This window comes from Festucalex cinctus, chromosome 2 (genome assembly GCF_051991245.1).
Source record: "Festucalex cinctus isolate MCC-2025b chromosome 2, RoL_Fcin_1.0, whole genome shotgun sequence".
NCBI classification, from domain to species: domain Eukaryota; kingdom Metazoa; phylum Chordata; class Actinopteri; order Syngnathiformes; family Syngnathidae; genus Festucalex; species Festucalex cinctus.
In genome coordinates this window covers 18,993,402-19,012,410 of record NC_135412.1, presented here as the reverse complement: position 1 = coordinate 19,012,410, position 19,009 = coordinate 18,993,402, and the positions used below count along the sequence as shown (strand labels likewise).

At 40.4% G+C, this 19,009-nt stretch overlaps 1 protein-coding gene across 1 annotated transcript; it reads left to right on the top strand.

Annotated features, from left to right (window-relative positions):
- Nucleotides 1-1,030: 1,030 nt before the first annotated feature.
- On the top strand, nt 1,031-18,036 carry LOC144014026 (NUAK family SNF1-like kinase 1). The gene is made up of 7 exons (XM_077513512.1): nt 1,031-1,431; nt 6,326-6,446; nt 6,838-6,989; nt 8,367-8,432; nt 9,726-9,845; nt 10,321-10,453; nt 14,603-18,036. The coding sequence occupies exons 1-7, from the start codon at nt 1,165-1,167 to the stop codon at nt 15,658-15,660; spliced, it is 1,917 nt and encodes a 638-aa protein (XP_077369638.1). The 5' UTR covers nt 1,031-1,164; the 3' UTR covers nt 15,661-18,036.
- The last annotated feature ends 973 nt before the right edge of the window (nt 18,037-19,009 follow it).

Below are 19,009 nucleotides of genomic sequence, written 5' to 3'. Positions count from 1 at the left end.
TTTTCCCCCCGACGACTTTTTACTCTTACTCCCACACTTGAAAACATCCATCCATCCATTTTCTTTACCGCTTATTTCTTACAAGGGTCGCGGGGGTGCTGGCGCCTATCTCAGCTGGCTTCGGGCAGTAGGCGGGGGACACCCTGGACTGGTTGTCAGCCAATCGCAGGGCACACAGAGACGAACAACCATCCACGCTCACAAGCACACCGAGGGACAATTCGGAGAGCCCAATCAACCTGCCATGCATGTCTTTGGAATGTGGGAGGAGACCGGAGTACCCGGAAAAGACCCAAGTAGGCACGGGGAGAACATGCAAACTCCACCCAGGAAGGCCAGAGCCTGGACTCAAACCCGAGTCCTCAGTACTGGGAGGCGAACATGCCAACCACTATCCACTGTGCCGCCCCACTTGAAAACAGATATCTTTAATTGTTTTACTTTGTCAAATGTTACCTTCAATCTGATGACATGCAAAAAATAAAAATAAAAAATAGGGAGGTTAAGTAAACCGTTGTTGGGATCTTGGATATTTGGAAAAGCGATTTATTTTCCATCCAACGATTAATTACAATGTTTGTTTGTTTTTTGTTTTTTTTATGTTGTCAACTACAAGAATGAATGCACTGCATTGTCATGAACTAATTTAGCATTTTGTTATGTTTGGCTTATGTAATACCTTGTAGCTCCTGAAATTGAATCCTATTTTGTCCAAATTTGACTCGCGGCAAAATATGCCGTGATCTTTTTTTTTTTTTTTCTCAGTAGGAACACAAAATTAACAAATTAAACTATTATGCATTGTTTTCCCTGTTACTATTACTATTATGCACAACTGTTAATTTTCTACTTTTCATTTTAATTTATGAATTTGTATCCCCCTCCCTCCAGAAAAATAATAGTAGCATAGCCTTTTGCCACTTTTTCCATACAAAAAAATAAATAAATAAAATTGAATTTGGTGGTAGAAGGCTGTTGGAATGACAAGGCTCCGCCCATCCGTAACCACGTGGTTTCTCCCACTCTTGCCTGTTGCGTGGAGTCTGTTATGTGCAGCAGCAGCAGCAGCGATGCACTGTACTGCACCGACTGCTTCTCATCTCATCTGCCGGCCGGGCTTCTGAATGTGCAACATCGTGCGGTGGGAGTTTGTCGTCCGGCGCGATGGGCAGACGTGATGGGGACAGCGCAGGCGCGATGAACACGGGCGACCGCTCGGAACTCGGCTGCCGGCGGCAGGACTCTCCTCGGAGGCTTGGCGGGTGCGGGTCAGACGCAGACATGATGGATGCGGCGGGCGCGCCAGCGATGGAGGTGAAGAAGCACCAACACAAACACAACTTGAAGCACCGCTACGAGCTGCTGGAGACGCTGGGGAAGGGCACATACGGAAAAGTGAAGAAAGCGGTGGATAGGGCGAGCCTCCAAACGGTCAGTGCATGATTATGTCGTCAAATCTCCCCGAAGCACAAATCGGTCTGTATTGCCTCTCACACAGTACTGAAATGCTGGTCACGATACCATAATTATCACGATATTGTGAGGATGTTGGCGATAAAAAAAAAAGTCACAATATTGTTGAAAAAAATAATAATAAATAAATAAATAAAAACAAATATTGTGCTTTTTGTTAAGGCATATAAACAACCTAAAATCTCTAATAAGACTTATATTGAGACACTTGCTGAAGCGCCAAAACACGCCTTATAAAAATTAAACTGCACTAAAAAAAAAAACCTAACCACCAGAGGGTGCTTGAACTGCACAAATGGTAATCAACCTGACTAATTTAAAATAGATGTGCTGCTTTTACTATCGTGACATGACGACGACGATATATTGTGGCAGTTTTAATATCACAATATCACGTTATTGCCGTTATCGTGACATCCCTAAAGAACGTTTTGTGTGTCAAGAGCATTTCAAACAAAAGCTGAAATTGCACAAATTTGGGGAAATTTTCAGTTAAAAATGTCTCTAATGATTGCTCAATTGTTGACTATTTTGATAATAGATTAGTTGTCAATGAATTCATTTTGACACCTCTGAACTGCAAATTAATATGTTATCAAAATATGAATATTAACACGTCTTATGGTTGAGTTTCATCTGAAGAACCCGGGAGTTTAAAACAATTTCAATGATGTCATGGCGAGACAGAAGCTGAGCTGCATTGTGTTTGTTTGCACTGTGGCAAATGACAAAAAATACCATGTACTCCAACTGTATCCCAAAATACTGCACGTATGGCGTGTGCGCGTGCACATGCGTGTGTGGGAAGTGATGTTTAGGATGCTGCTCTTGCTTCCTGTGCTAGCAGGCTGAGATGCCTTTGGGCTGACTCACTCAGCACTTGAACAAGGGGATAAACTTTTCCGTCGCAATGGAGTATGACTCCACACACAAACACACACACACATGATGTTCCTTTGTCCACACATTTTTCAAATATTAGCTTCAACACAGAATTGAATGACAGAAATTGTTGTCCGTTTAGTCATCCCTAAATCTGTTGCTGTGTTTTGGTCCCGGCATAGAGGAAGCAACTCCATCCGCTCCAAATGCCTTTCGGTCTTTGTAGTAAACAAACACAATGTGTTTGTGATAATCCCTTTTTTTTTATACAGAGACAGTTGAGGTAAAACTGGCCCAATTTCCCGGCCTGTCTACGTCACGATTGTGAGAAGGATAGGCTGACTTATTGGAAGGCTGCGAAACAATGAGCTTTGCGGACGTGGGCATGTGAGTGTGATTTGAGTGGTTTGGGGAGGGCAATGCTGAATTCCTTGCACCGCCAGTGTGCACATACCAAGGATTCTTTGTAACAAAACGGACATTATTTTTGGAAGCGGGACTGAGGGGGCAGTTGTTTGAGAATGACCGTGGGGAGAACGAGGACGTGTTCTGTCGTCGTCGTTACGGGATGGAAACGTTACTAAGTTATCAAATCAAAGAGAACTATGCCCCTTATCATGATGAGGCACTCATTTTCATGTGTGGCGCTATGAAGCACAACTTACTGCATTGGTGTCCAAACTATGACCCTGAGGCCAAATTTATTAAAATATTGTAGAGATTTCTAGATATGCATTTGTCGTGTCGTCATAACCCCTTGGTGAGTTTAACATAATAATGTACATGCATGTGCATGATTCCCGAGTAACTGATTTCAAAATGGTCAGCTTTTGACAGATTTCACCTGTTTTGCTTCTGAATGTACAGATGGGAATCGGCTGCTGGTCAGTGCAGCGGCTAATATTTTCGGGTGCATCACCGGGTCCCGAATACTACAAAATCTTGTTAAATCCTAAACTATTTGCCTTATAAAAGGCTATTTAGTTTGTAAAAAACAAACAAACAAACAAACAAACACTATTAGTATATAAACAATATGTAATTGCTCGATGAATTAAAAAATAATAAAAAAAAAAATACATTTTAAGTGGCCCTTGCATCCCTAGATTTTTCTGTATCTGGCCCTTGTAGCAAGTAAGATTTTGTTGTTTGTTGTTGTTGTTATATATATATATATATATATATATATATATATATATATATATATATATATATATATATATATACTTCTTTTTTTTAATTTTAGATTTAGATTTAATTATGTTTTTAAGAGCAAGTGTGTTACTTTTTTAAATGCTCAATTTTAGTTAAGTTTTGATTAGTTTTAGTTTAATTATTTGTATTATTATTATTAAATATATGGAGTATTTGCCAAGTGCAAGATAAGAAAAACATTTTAAAGACCGATATATTTTTTCTTTCTATTTTTTTTTTTCAGGGTCGTCACCAATATCAATCATTAGTACCGGTAGTCAAAGAAGCCAATAACCAATATTTGAACTTCTCACCGCCCTAGTTTTAGAATGTCAGCCCCAGCTTACATTAGATTAACACCCTTAAAGAGTAACCTTTGATGATTTAAGGATATAAATCTAATCACACTCTTTTTTTACAGCGGTTTTCTTCCACATGGTGACACACATGCCCCATTCAAAATGGCTGTCAATGCCCTCAAGCCTGAACAATGGCCAGAAATGTTCCTGTTCTGCGAGCCAGCGTCACCATTTTGTGTATTTATTTAACGTTATCCATTTGCCTTCCTCACATGGTAGTTTTGTGTCATAAAAAGATGAGCGAGTAAGCGTCCATCAGCCTATTACGTGTCATTACTCAGCCACCATCTAAAATTCCTGTGATGAACAGAGACGCTTCGTCAGTCCAGTGCATTTCCAATTACTATCAGCAGTTGAATAAGAAAATCATAACTCTGCTCCAGTTTTGCGAAGGTCACGTCGGTCCCTGGAGTGTGTTTGTGTGGTTACGTAACTGACAGGGGTGATGGAGCGTGTGAATTGTGCCTCAAAATGGCTCATAAATGTTGATTTCCTTCAGCTGAGAATGCCGAGGCGGGACGTTTGCCCGGGGGAGAAAGACTTGTGTCGATCCGGTCTCGCTCGTGGTCACACTTCCGATAAAAACTTTATTCATCCCAGGCGGAGGGAATTGTTTTTGTGAAATTACTGCAATCATTTAGGAAAGTAAGGCAACCTATTCGCTGTGGCGACCACTGAAGGAAAAAGCCGAAAGAAGAAAAAGAAGATACAATGTAGATAGTATGCTCTGATATCTGTTTAAGTGAGTTATGCTGTCCAAAGAGGTTTCTGGCGCCCATATTGAGGGTCTGTTCGGATGTTATGTGTCTGCCTCCCAGTTGGGGGTTACGTCGGGGTACAGTAAGTGCTCAGGATTAAGGAAAGGAGTGTGTAAAGTGCAGCTGTCAACCTTCTGCCCCCGAGCGTGTTCACATTCACCGTCCAGGCTTTAAAAGCCCATAATCACCTCTAATACCCGGCTGGGGATTGTGGTTATGTCCATGTAAGCATCATCATATCACTCGTATCAATTCATGTCTTTGTTTCCATCTGCCTATTGAGCTAATGGGTGAGCTGTTCTTCATTTATTTATTTTTTGAGTGAATTTATGAGGAAGGCTGAAGGTGGAAATGATGAATCCACTTGGTGTGGTTGCACAACGGTTATGCAGTATGACTTTTAGGGCCCAACCAATATACATTTTTTGAGGCCGATCCCGGTACCAATTATTGGCAGAAAAAAAATAGCGATTACAGAATAATCTGCCGATTGTTTGAAAATATATACAAAGTATAACATTAACCTCCTTCCCCAATTCCTTTTTTTTTTTGCTGGTGCTACTTATGCACAAACTTTTGCTATTAAGATTCTTTGCTTTGAATGACAAGTCCATATAAAAAAAAATCATGAAGTATACAAGGTTATTTTATAGGTTTATGTGTCAATAATAAAACCATTCTTACTTGTTTACAACTCCTGTAAATTTTATCTTGTGCAATTGTCACAAGTCATGGGACTTACTGGGCTAACCTGTGACCTCGGGGATTGAATTTCGTGCCATGTCATGTGGAAATGTGTGTTAAGACAAAAAAAAAAAATCCTTGCATATTTGCATGCTTGAATTTTGAGAAAAGAAAGAAAGTCTTTGAATCCTTGAATGAAATATCAACTTTATATTATAATGCAACTTGAAAGGACAATGAGTGAAATAAGAATAGAATAAACTAAAATAATGGCGTACACACTTAAAGTGAGTACAGAAGAAAGTTGTGATTGAATTGTATTAAAATAACAATTTTTTCACACATTTGGAAGAATTTGTGCCTTTGTGTAGTGTAGTATTATCCCATCTGTCGGTATGTGTTCCCACAAGTTCGTTATTTGAAGGAAAAAGACTCCCTAAGTCTCGGCGAACTTCCTGTTGGCATTTGCTAGCTTCCTGTTGGCGCTAGGCTACCGATGTTGCTATTCGTTAGCCTAACTACGGTGTTTTGAATTATTTGTCAACATTGACTTTCCTAAGGCAAAGTTGTGTGTTTGTTTTCAATATGAAAGGTGTAATTTTGTTGGTTTTGAGTTTGACAGTAAGTGTCAGCTAGGAGTGGCAATAAACAGCTCGATGGCTCGTTTTTTGAAGATTTAGTCCCTCAGGCAAACTGCTGCTGAGTTGAATCCACTGCCACCGTACAGCGTTCTTATCTCAAATTTTTGCTTGTGAGTCAAAGCTAAATAATCAGTCAAGTCAAACAAGTCAAACTAACCCTAACTCGTATCTCAAAAAACGTTTAAGTTGAGTCATGTGTATCTCAAGGTTACAGCACATTCAAATATCATAACTGACATGACTTTGTCAGTTCACAAATGCTACTGCCATTGTTGATTTGTGTTTGTCATGGCGGCTTGAAGGTAGACGACATCAAATGTCTTTCTTTTCTCAGGTGGCCATCAAGACGATCCGTAAGGAGCGCATCACAGACGACCTTGACAAAATTCACATCCAGAGGGAGATTGAGATTACTTCATCGCTCCGGCACTCCCACATCATACGCTTCCTCGAGGGTAACGATTATCATAGCATAATCAATAATCAAGTCAAATCCAACTGTAAAGATCCTTATTTTAGAAGTAGTTATAATAATGATTACTGTTTGCTAACGATGGGTCTTAATTATTTGCACAACTATGCTTTTTGTTTGACCCCTATGATCACCTTTCAAGTGTATAAATGTCAACAAGTAAGCAGTCATGCAACAAAAATAGTACACGTATACTGTAATTGAGCTTAACTATAAAACCTGGCATCAAATCACATCAGTGTACAGTTTCTTTTATGAGGTTCATATTGATCTGGCCGTTCCAAGCGTCCAGCCTCTTAATATTTAATGGCCTTTGCAGTTCTCTTTCCTCGTAAGTGGAACTTATCCCAAACGTCTCCCGTGTGTCAACGCAGTGTTCGAGAGCCGCGATAAGATTGTGATTGTGATGGAGTACGCCAGCAAAGGAGAGCTGTACGATTACATCCTGGACAAGGGGAGACTTACGGAAACGGAAGCCCGAAGCATCTTCAGGCAAATCACATCGGCTGTCCACTACTGCCACAAGGTTCAAACACACAATGAGCTCAATGAACGCATTGTACGGCGACTTGGCGCCGTCGTCATTTCATATGTTAGGCACGAGTTGAATTACAGCGGCAGATGAAGTATTCAACTCTGCAAACAAATAGAGTCCCGCTAAATCTGCTAAATCCTAATCCTAATACTGCAGAAAAAAACTTGACTTCAGTTCTCTTTGGGTTAAGAGCGCATTAGGCAGAGATTGTATGTGCACAGTCACATACTGACACAATTAACAAGCACGTTTTATTTCATCAGCTTTATTTCTACAGTACACTTCAATGTTGCTATAGGCCCTTCATAGGATTGTTCTGACAAGACAAGTCAGAAAATGAGTCAGGGCCAAAATTGGTGAATCTGATTTAGAGTATCTAAAAGTGCATTGTTGTTGAAGTTAGGCACGTGAGTGTCATAGTTCTGTATTCTATCCCTTTTCTTTTACAGGTCTATTTCTGCATGAGTCCCTCACAGAGATTATCTTGCTGTTTTTACAGCTTTAGAGCATCCAGGAAGGTGGATTTTCTTCGCCTTGTGCCCAGAAGAAGTTGCCCCAAAATAGACTTGAGTGCTTCGGTGTGAATGAATTATTGAATGTTCCACTCTTCTATGCAGGAAGGGCACAGCAAGAGATTGTTGTGATGAGCAGAACAGTTTCAGTGTATCTTGAGTCATTTTCCAGTTGAATTTATGTGGTTCATAAAATTGAACACTATAATGTATTTCTCATTGCTGACGCCGTTGTTAGTTACATCTGCCACCGTCATAGACATTTTACAGAACATTCATGAGGTCATTGATCTTACTACTTACATTAAAGGGGTCTTTAGAGGGTATAATTAATTGTAATACGATGTGATGGGCTCATTAGCCAATGACTGTAAGCAGAAACAGACGTCGTAGAGTCCCGTGATTCGGGCTCCCGCCACTTTTCGCAGTCTGCTTCGCTCTCGCAAGTTTTTACTAGCTTCCCCCGCTAGCCGCTCTTTTTAGCCACTCCGGCCGACTCCGGCTCTGGCTAACTCTCGCTAGCCGCTCTTGTTAGCAGCTCTAGCTAACTCCCGCTAGCTGCTCTCATTAGAAGCTCTTGCGAACTCCTGCTAGCCCCTCTTGTTAGCAGCTCTAGCTAACTCTCGCTAGCCGCTCTAGTTAGCAGCTCTTGCAAACTTCTACTAGCTGCTCTTGTTAGCCGCCCTCGATCTGTCTTTCATCGTCGCTGGCCATGTTTAACACAACAAGAATCTTAGTGGCTTAAAAAAAATGTTGGATCAAACATAATAAACCTCCAGAGATCATGACTCATATGTTTCTGTGTTGAGAAAAACGTGATGTTTGCAGCACGTGACGTATTTGTGATCTCTTCCAGAACGGTGTTGTGCATCGAGACCTTAAGCTGGAGAACATCCTTTTGGATCAAGATCTAAATGTGAAGGTATGGTAAAGCAGCAGCAGCCACAACTATATGAATGATCCTGATTGGGAATGATAAAGTCACAAAAACAGACATTAATTATGAGAATGTGTTGACTTTAGTTGTCATCTTTATAACATATTGCGTGGTACATTTGGGCATGCAGGTGGCTGGGCCACAAAAAGTTATTCCCTGCCTTATTTGGCTATTTCGTTCCATATATGGCAGTGGTGGGGAATGCCAGGAATCTACTGGCAATTGCAGCAATCAAAGGCTTCCAATAGAAATGAGCACATGTGGAGACTGCTCAGCTGGACTTGGTGTGTTTCCCATCTTTGGCTTCAACACACTTGACGGTTACCAGCAGCACACAGCAAGAAGTGGCCAATGCATGGACATAATTTTTCTGCAGTACACAGGAGATGCTTAATGGTAGCGAGTTTGACTGTACTGATGACGTCTTGCCTTCATTTGTATTTGTTTTTTAGCAGTGTACTGCAGAAGCACCACATTCATGGCTGACTTTGTTAATGTTATGCTGCGTAAACACCGCAACGTGTGGTTGTTGTTATTCCAAAACAAATGTGAGCAATAAGGTGTCATCCCCCAATGTGCAACTCTCTTCCGTGGAAATGAAGCTGTAGTGTTGAGTATTTTTACTCACTGACACACTGATAGTGTGTTGGTATGTGCATGCTAATAATCTCTTCAGATAAAGAGGAGCCCGGGTCTGTTTGCATATGGTCCTCGTAATTGTTCCACTACGTGACTGACTATGTGCAGTCAGATGTCTCACACATACCGGTAATCTTGTTTGTCTCGAATTGTAAATTATGTGATGCTATTGTGCGACTACGCATACACATTTTTTTTTTAACTTGGCAATTTCTCCCATAAACTATGCAGCCCCACTAGTCTAAATATGGTATTCTGGTTAATATTGCACAAGTGGAATATGAGTTAAGCAGCAAAATCCATCAGTTTTATCGATATCAGAAGGCGGCCATTTTGCCACTTGCAGTCGAGTGAAAATGGCATCACACTTACTCAGGTAACAACCAATCACAGCTCAGCTTCAGAAAACAGGTGAGCTGTGATTGGTCAGTGTCTGAGCCCCGAGCAACTGTGATGTCATCTGATGTCACCCTAAGATGGATAAAATTGGCTGGATGTTGCTGCATAACTCATATTCCATAAATATAATATTAATCAGAATGTCATGTACTAGTGAGGTCACATATCACATATTGTCAAGAAATGTTTAAGGTTGATTTCCCCTTTAACAGTATGTCCTCTCTCTTGCTCACTTTTTAGCTCGCTGACTTTGGCCTTTCCAATCAATACCAGAGAGGAACTCTGCTACAGACCTTCTGTGGAAGTCCACTCTATGCCGCCCCAGAAATAGTGACTGGGCTGCCCTACCAGGGACCAGAAGTATGTCCGAATAACATAGTGTATTATTACACAAGCCAGCAAAACCAAACTCAATTCATTACACAATATTAGAGATGCCGCAAAATGAGTGATGCGACCAACTGCGACTGAAGTGGAAATTACAGGTGGCGACTCACATCATCAGCACACCAACCAATAGAGCACCACATATCTACCAATGACTGGAACATAAAAACTGAGACCTTTTATCAGGTTTTGAGGCTCCAGCTTCACAAGGCTGTTTTGTGGTTTTGTTTTGTTTTTTTAATTGAACCACAAAAGCATGGCTATCTATTCATCTTATCTTTCATTCACCTGTTTCTGTTACCTGTCTGAAATATGTAAGATCTGCTTCGAAATTAATTTCCCGTAGTCGTTGGACCAATAGAACTTTTCCTTGAATGCTCAGCTTTTAAAATCTGTAAACATTTGATGCGCCAAATTTCATGATTCCTACCTGCGTTTTGTGTACCAGGTGGACTGCTGGGCGCTGGGCGTGCTTCTGTACGCGCTGGTGTACGGCAGTATGCCGTTTGATGGGGCCAGTCACTCCATCCTCAAAGAGCAGATATGCCAAGGACGCTATCGAAGACCCAACCCCCCATCAGGTGCACCTTTTGCATTGACCGCTACATAGGCTATGCGAGCAAGCGCAATTGCACACCAACAGGAAATGAAAAGGGACTTTCAGCGTTATTCTTGCTTGTAAAAGTATGGAAAAAGTGGGCATGTGGAGAGAGGAGAGGTTGGGCAAAAATGATGATAATTGTACATTATATCACTTGTAATGTATACAATAAATGAAAGACAATTTTCTAATAGTGGCGTGAGCTATTTAAAGTTGGTCACTTGAGTGTGTAACTGTACAGTTTTAGCACTGAAGGTGGAAAATACAAACTTGAAGCTCTTCACAGCTGCTAATGTTTGCCTTTCTGGTAAACAAATTGGTTTACTGCTCGCTTTGCAGTCTTTGCGAAAAGAACAAATGGTACATTACCGCAAAAATGAAAACAAAAACACTTTCTTTCGAAAAAGGATCGGTCTAGATCAGGGGTCTGCAACCTGCGGCTCTGGAGCCACATGTGGCTATTTCGCCCCTTGTGTGCCTCAGTATGGATCCCGGAAAAAAAATGTAGGATTTTTTTTTTTTTTTACATAGTTCTTTAAATAAAATATTATTTAAATTAATTAATGATTTAGACATTAAAAATTAATAATAAAGCATTCAAAAAAATGTCAGTCCAAATTTTTAAGTTGTCAGACAAACCGATGAAAGGTAGATGAAAAGGTTTTTCAAATTACTGAAAAATGTCCAAAAAAATGACTATAAAATGCCCAAAACAAAGAAGAAAAGCACAAAGTTAACATACAATATCCATAATGAAATTGCCAAAGATGTCAGAATTGAATAAAAAATGAAAGAAAAAAAAGTAACCAAAATATGTCTAAAAACAAAACAAAGGCAAAAAAAATACCATAAAATGTCTTTAGAATTGCCAAAAAAGTCAGAAAATTGATTTATTTTTTTTAAGGCAGAAAGGAAACGTTCAAAATATAGCTATAAATGTTTTCTTTGTTTTATAAAAACAATTACCATTAAAAGTCCACAAAATTGCCAAAAAAATGTCAGAAGTTTGACAGAAAGGCAGAAAAGTCTAATATATATATGAAAAATGAAATACAGTATGAGCATTTTTTTTTTTTTAATGCCAAAAACGTAAGACGAAAAGTAGAAGAAAATGAATCTCAAAGTATTGCATGTGCCATGTTTTTTTTCTGTTACGGTGCAGCTCTAATTAGGGCCCGAGCAGCGACCGCTGCGAGGTCCCTATTGTTTTTGTAAAAATTATTATTATTATTATTATTATTATTATTATTATTATTCTTCTTCTTTATTCTCCGCAAACAATCGCGATTTTGGGTACCTAAATATTCACGAAAACTCACCGAACTTTGCACACTCCTCAGGTCCGGCGAAAAATTTGATATTATGAAGTCGTTATAACAACGCGACTCTATAGCGCCCCCTAGCATAGAAAAATAAAAACCAAGCCCGGCACGTTTGAGCTAGAGCAACGTAAATTGGCAGGCACGTGTAGCACCCCGAGACGCACAAAAAAGTCTATTGGGACCATGTAGCTAAAATGTACAGGAAGTGAGCTATGAATTTTTTAATGTCCAATTTTGGCCTATTTTGGCACATTCACTGTGGTCATGCTTTTTCCCCCTTTGCAAACATTTTTCATCCCATTGACTTCAAACTTGGTATTTATCATCTCAAGACCTAAGAGAACAGCTGGGCAAAAAGTCTTGCCTTTTCGAAATACTATATGACGGGGGCGGGGCATCAAATATTGCCTTTAAAATTTCATTTGTCCAGAAAGAGCAAATGCTGAATAACTCCCATGTACAAGCTCCAAAAAATCTCAAACTTCTCAGGCAACGTAATAGTCACGGCCTGAAAACATCTATATGATAAAATTCAGTTATACATATAGCGCCACCTAGTGGTTACAATAAATGTCATACTTTACGTTTTTAGCTACTGTGCTGAGCTCGTTGAAGGGATCCAGTTGAAAATTGGTCAGAAAAGCCTTAAGATGTTGATGATGCCCCACACCGAATATTGTAACTTTTCGCCAAAGGGCGTGGCCGCTACGGTGACGCAAAGTCTGAAGATTTTTCGTGAAAATAAAAGCTGCATTAACTTGACCGAGATGATCCTATCTTCTCAAAATTTCACACACTTGATGAGAGTCCAGCTCTAAAGACATCTACTAACTTACATTTCATCGAACTGATAGCGCCACCTAGTGGCAATTTTTTTTCTTACGAATTTTCTTCTACGTTTTTCTCCAAACACGTTAACTGGACCTACCTCATATTTGCTCAGATGAGGGTTTCGGCCTTCATGATGTCACAACACGAAGTTTGTGAGTTTTCGCGAATTGCTGTGGGCGTGGCTAAGCGCTGTTCGCCAAGAAAACAACGCCAGTTTTGAGGGTCTAAACATGCACAGAAACTCCTGAAACTTGGCACACACATCTGGCCTGGTAAAATGAGCAATATTTTATTGTTGATTGTGCTATTTTTACAAAAATGACTCAATAGCGCCCCCTCGAAATTTTTAACGAAGCAGCCCCGGTTGTACGTTTAAGCAAGAACGACGAATATTTTCAGGTGTATGAGGGAGCCCAAGACCTACAAAAAAGTCTCTTGTACCCATATGCTAAAATGAACAGGAAGTGAGCTACGAATTTTTGAATGTCCCATTTTTGACGATTTTTGCACATTCACAGGGGGCAGACTTTTGCCCACCTCTCCTACACGTTTCATCCGACTGAGTTAAGACTTGGCCTGGACCATGTCAAGACCTGAGCCAACGACAGGGGGAAAAATTTTGACTTTTCGAAATACTATATGATGAGGGCGGGGCATCAAAATTTGTGTTTTGCAATGAAAAAGGATATGCTTGATAACTCCCCGGTACATGCTCCAAAAAATCCCAAACTTGACATGTATGTTTATCGTCAAGGCCTGAAGTTATCTCTATGACAACATTCAGTTATATATGCAGCGCCACCTAGCCCTTGAGGCATGAAAAAAAAATACCCCACATACGGTATTTTGTACAAAAAATGTAAACTCATTCTAAGTGTGATAACGAAGTCATTTATGAATATTCTTTTAGTTTCCACCACTCAAAATGTTCACTGGCATCAGACTTATCCAAACATATATATTTTTTTATTTATTTTTGATAACCTCTATGGACATTAAAAGCAATATCGTGAATGAAGGATATGCTTAATAACTCCACGGTACATGCTCCAAAAAAAATCCCACACTTGACATGTATGCTTATAATCAAGGCCTGAAGGTATCTCTATGACAACATTCAGTTATAAATACAGCGCCACCTAGCCGTTGAGGCTTATATAAAAAAAAATAAAAAAATACCCCACATACGGTATTTTGTACAAAAAATGTACACTCATTCTAAGTGTGATAACTAAGTCATTTATGAATATTCTTTTAGTTTCCACCACTCAAATTGTTCACTGGCTTCACACCGATCCAAACGTATGTACGTTTCCATTTTGTTTTATTCATTTTTGATTGCCCCTTTGGACAATAAAAGTAAACATTGTGCAATGAGTACTACGAGCGATGATGTGTATATACACTTTTACAAAAAAATACCAATCAGGGCAACTCATTGCCTAAAAATAAATAAGGACGCTGATTTTTGCAGGTCTTAACAATCACCAAAATCCGTTGAGCTTGACAGACACTGGCAAAAAAAATATTCTACATGTAAACGTTTATTATGCCATTTTCAAAGAAATTTTGCTTCCAATATGCCAGTACCCCAACGTGCCAGTACCCCAACGTGCAAGTACCCCAACGTGCAAGGACCCCAACGTGGCCCGGGCTGCGAGGGCCCTTTATAGCTGCTCGCAGCTCTAGTTAGCTCTTGGGCTCTCATTGGACCAAAACACTGTTTCCTTCATCACAATGTTCAAATGTTTTGCTGCTCCAAACAGATTTTTTGTTATTTGGCTTAAATTGGTTCTTTTGACGATAAAGGTTGCTGACCCCTAGTCCACATAAGTCTTATCAGGAATTATCACTGTCCACACAAAACCACACACGTGACATTGTAGCGCTTGAATGACCAGAGAGCATGTAAGACAGACAGCGTTATCTATTTATTGGCGCCTTTCAAATAACTCTTGACTTCTTCTTCCCGCCAGACGCCTGCGCGCTTATCGACTGGCTGTTGACGGTGCGTGTGGACGAGAGGGCCACGATCGAGGACGTGGCCAACCACTGGTGGGTGAACTGGGGATACGAGGAGAGCGTGTGTGACTGCGGCGCTTCATCGGCGCACCCGGACTGTCCCTCCCCTCTCCTGGCTCGTTACATCGACTGGCAGAATCGGGTTGTCAACGGTTTGGCCGCCGAGCCGGGATGCCTCGCCGCTCATCCGCGTTACTTCAGCCTGCCACTTCGGGCTGAGCGAGGGGGAAGAATGCGAGGAGGAACGGCCAGCGTCAGAAAGTCTCGCAAGGAGAACGCCATTCCTCAGACGACGCAAGGAGCGTGTGGTGGTGCGGCAGTTTCGTCCTGCGCTGTGCTCTCGTCCGCCGAAAGAAAGAAACCCAAGAGTATTCTGAAACACCAGAGAAGTTTTGACTCTGTTTTGCACAGCCCTCCCAAAGAAAATCCACACCCGGGTACCGTTCATCCCACCAGTCTACCATCTCCTTGTACATTCAGACAGCCTTCCTCTAAAATGCCCAAAAAGGGTATACTTAAGAACCTGTACGAAGGGGAGACAGGTTATGTCTCCTCACAAACAAGAGAGTCCAGACCAGGCACCCAAGAGACTGTTGCGGACGACTCATGCGCACAAAAACAGCACACATTTGTCCCCGCCGCGGAGGACAGTCCAACCATGCGCACAGAAGCAGTGAGAAGACGAAAGGGTATTCTTAAACGTAACGGCAAGTTCTCACGTAGTCTGGACCTTCCGGACGAACAGCGCTCACCACCGCCGCCTCTCGAGCAGACGTCGTTCCCAGACACACTGCAGCAGTTCCTCCGGGCCAAAATGGCCGCCGACGGCCACCGCAGCCGCCCCTCTAGCGTGGTGAGCGAGGACAGCCTTTTTTCCAGCGACTCCTTCGACCTGCTGGACCTCAGCACCCAATCGCGCAGCGGGGTTTTTCGTCGAGGGGTGCAACGCAGCACGTGCAGCTCAGTGGAGGACCTGAGAGGTGGAGGTGGTGAAAGTGAAGGGGGTGACTAAGTGGTGATGTACATCACCAGGGTGGTGGCTAATTTAAAGGCCATGTAAAGTGAAATCATAGATTTGTTTCTGAATACGTTATATGTTTGAGGATGAATGCTGAATTTATGTGCAAAGTCTGAGAACAATTTAGTCAGAATTCTGGAACTGTAGCTATTTTTTACTATGGCATATTAGGGCCATATATATATATATATGTGTGTATGGATGTAGGGAGAAATATTCAGAGAGAAAAAAAAACTTGTAAATTTGCTAGTTTGTAAATTAGCAGATTTGCAGGATTACAAGAAATACACGTAGGGTATATATAGTCTCATCATTTGAGGATTTGGTGATGGTTAATGGGACTGTTAGTGCAAAGGCAGAATGGAGATGGATTAATTCTTAATTTAAATTGTACTCGTCATACATGGCATCTAAAGGCTAGACTCGAGCACCAACACTTCCTGATCTCCTATCAGCTGACTAGCCCTAACCAATCAGAAGCTAGCAATGACTTTAGGTAAATGCAAGTGAACGACTGAGAGCAGCTGATTCAACACATCAACTTAGATACTTGTGCAAAAAAAAAAAAAAAGTATAAATGTGTAAATAATAATTCTGGAAGCATAAATGTACAAGTAAATATACATTTTAACAAATTAACTTAAATGCTTGATCCTGAGGGTGTGGACCTTCGCAAAGAGTTTGTCGCTGGTCATACCCAATGCTTCGAAGAGCGAATGCTTAACAACATAAGGTTAATCTCTGCTATCTCATTATTTGAAAACCTGACGAAAAAGTATTGGCGTAAATGTTCAAGTAGTACAAGTGGCAGATTTGCGAGTTTTTTCCTCTGGATATGGCCCCCGTCCTCTAAAAAATATATATTTATATGTTTTATACGTGGCCCTAATACGCCGTCGTAGTTTTCACCATTTGAGTTTTCCTGATTTTTTTTATTATTATTAATTTATTTATTTTTTTTAGGCACGTTAAAGGCATTATACTACAGTAAATACTGGATCCAATCCTTCACAATTGCAAGTTACATTAGTTAAGATTACTTGGCCCGTATCTACATTAGCATGAAGTTAGCTATGAGTAGCTAGCTAGACCTAGACCCTGTAATTGAACATTTTTAACCTTTAAACTGCATCTTCCCTGGATGCCACAATTTACAGAAGTTTGTCGTTATTCAAATTCCCAATGAAGAGGTGTTGCCACAAATGAGCCCCACCATACGCCTACCATACTAACGATAGCCTGTGAGCTCGTGAGCGAGCCCTGTGGCTAGCACCTCTTTGGTGAGATATACTCCAGCCACTGACTGCTTAAGTGGATATATTTTCGCAGTTAAAACACAGAGAGATGTGTAGGCAGAGTTGCTCAATAAGTAGAATCCATTTTCCCATAATCATTCAAATTTGGCACGGTTGTTTACCACAATCTTCACTGTGGTTCGTCAAATTTAAAAGAAATGTATTTTCACTTTTCAGGGTCTTCAAAGCCACTTTACCTTTGAGCAGTATTTTTCCTGTTTTAACAGCACTTCCAATCTGTAGAAGACTAAAGAACTTGTGCTTGAGCGCTGCTAATGTGAAGCACTTTTTTTTTCTGGACATATTAGGCTTTCTTGAATGCCAAATGGGTCACTGGCAATCCATTGTATTTTGGATGCAAGGGATTGAGTGCAGAGACATTTCTGTAAAGTGATACCTGAGGATTGAGCTGTGTACATTTGTCGAGTTAGGATTTGAATCAGTGACCAGTTACACTACTGCTGTTTTTGTTCCCGTTCAAATGAGCTTTGCACTGTGGCTGCTGAATGCCTTCTTTGCATATATCAAATGCATCAATGTGTAATAGGGACAAAAACATCATAAACCATTATGATTCAATGCAGGAGATTTGTGCAATCCGGTGGAAACGTTTCGTTTTATTAGTTTCATAATGAATATAATTTTCCTGCACTTGAATGTTTGTCGCATCAATACAAGCGTTAGTATTTATGGGCGCGGACAGCAGCTTGAGAAAGAGACAAAATGCGCTGTGTTGTAAATCATGATTTTAATGGTTTTGTTTTGCCATATTTTTACCTTGCTCTGCTCATTTGTTATTTCTCTACGGTTAATTAATAGAATCTATTTGAGACAGCACACTAGGACATAAAAAGTGGAGCTACACTTTTTAATTTGGTAGATTAAAATCAGATTTATTGGATTCATTTTCATTATTTGTGGGGGACTACATCGGTAAAATGTGTGAAGCTCTGGCAACAAAAGCTTTCCATAATTGGCTTTGGATCAAATATTTTAATCAGAAGCACTTGATTTTGTTTTCAAGGCACCATATTTCACATCATTCTCACACATGGAATAAACATGTTTGATACTGTGATCAACAAAAAACTGTGTCTTCATTCCTGAACTTTTTGACACCTAATCGTAAACAACCACAAGATGAAACTGAGCCAAGTGGCGTCTTTGTGTCTGGTATGGCTGATATAAACATAATACATACATTATACAGTACCACAAATTTGCAAGCATTAAGTCACTGTCCAGTAAACCTGCCTGTAATAATACTTACATGCATATACAACTTACGACACTTGGTTCGGTGAGCTTGGTTACACAGCAACGACATCATTATCTCCAAACTGTTACACACAGGCCGTCCGGTTACATAACTGGGAGCATTTGAATTGATGGCCTAGGTCACAGTGTCCTGTCTGAGTCCATTAAAAACTCATTCACTGCCAGTCATTATAGAAATTTTTTTAATTTCCAATACTCACGTGATATTACATTCAATAATTATATATAAACCGAATCTACCAAATAACAGAATAGACTCCCTACTTTTTGCCCCGTCCCGTTCTTTTATAATTGACAGTAGAAAAAAGTAGGTTTGCCAAAATACAGCCATTTCTGCCATGGACTCTGAAACTGTGTTTATTTTGTATAAAATGGGGCAATGATGTCATCTACCGGCAGTTGGGCATCAGTAAAGTCGTTTCCAAGTTTGATATTTACAGTGGAGCATAATCAGATTCGCCCCCATTTAGCACCGCTCTAAAAAATACAATTGACAAGTATACTTGTCAAAGGCAGTGAATGAGTTAAATATATTTTTATACCAAGCTTCATTGGGGGTTGATTATCGACAAGATGTAGATTTTTGAGCAATCGTTAGTTCTCATGGACTCATACATACATTAAGGAGTTATGGAAGTCAAAACAATGTATTTGAGAAATAATGTGTGTCCTGTTGCCTAATCCCAGTGACTATTTTCCTTAAACGGCACCTTAAATATGTAAGACATTCTAATGATCTGCACTAATGACTAGTGCAAACCAGGGTGAAA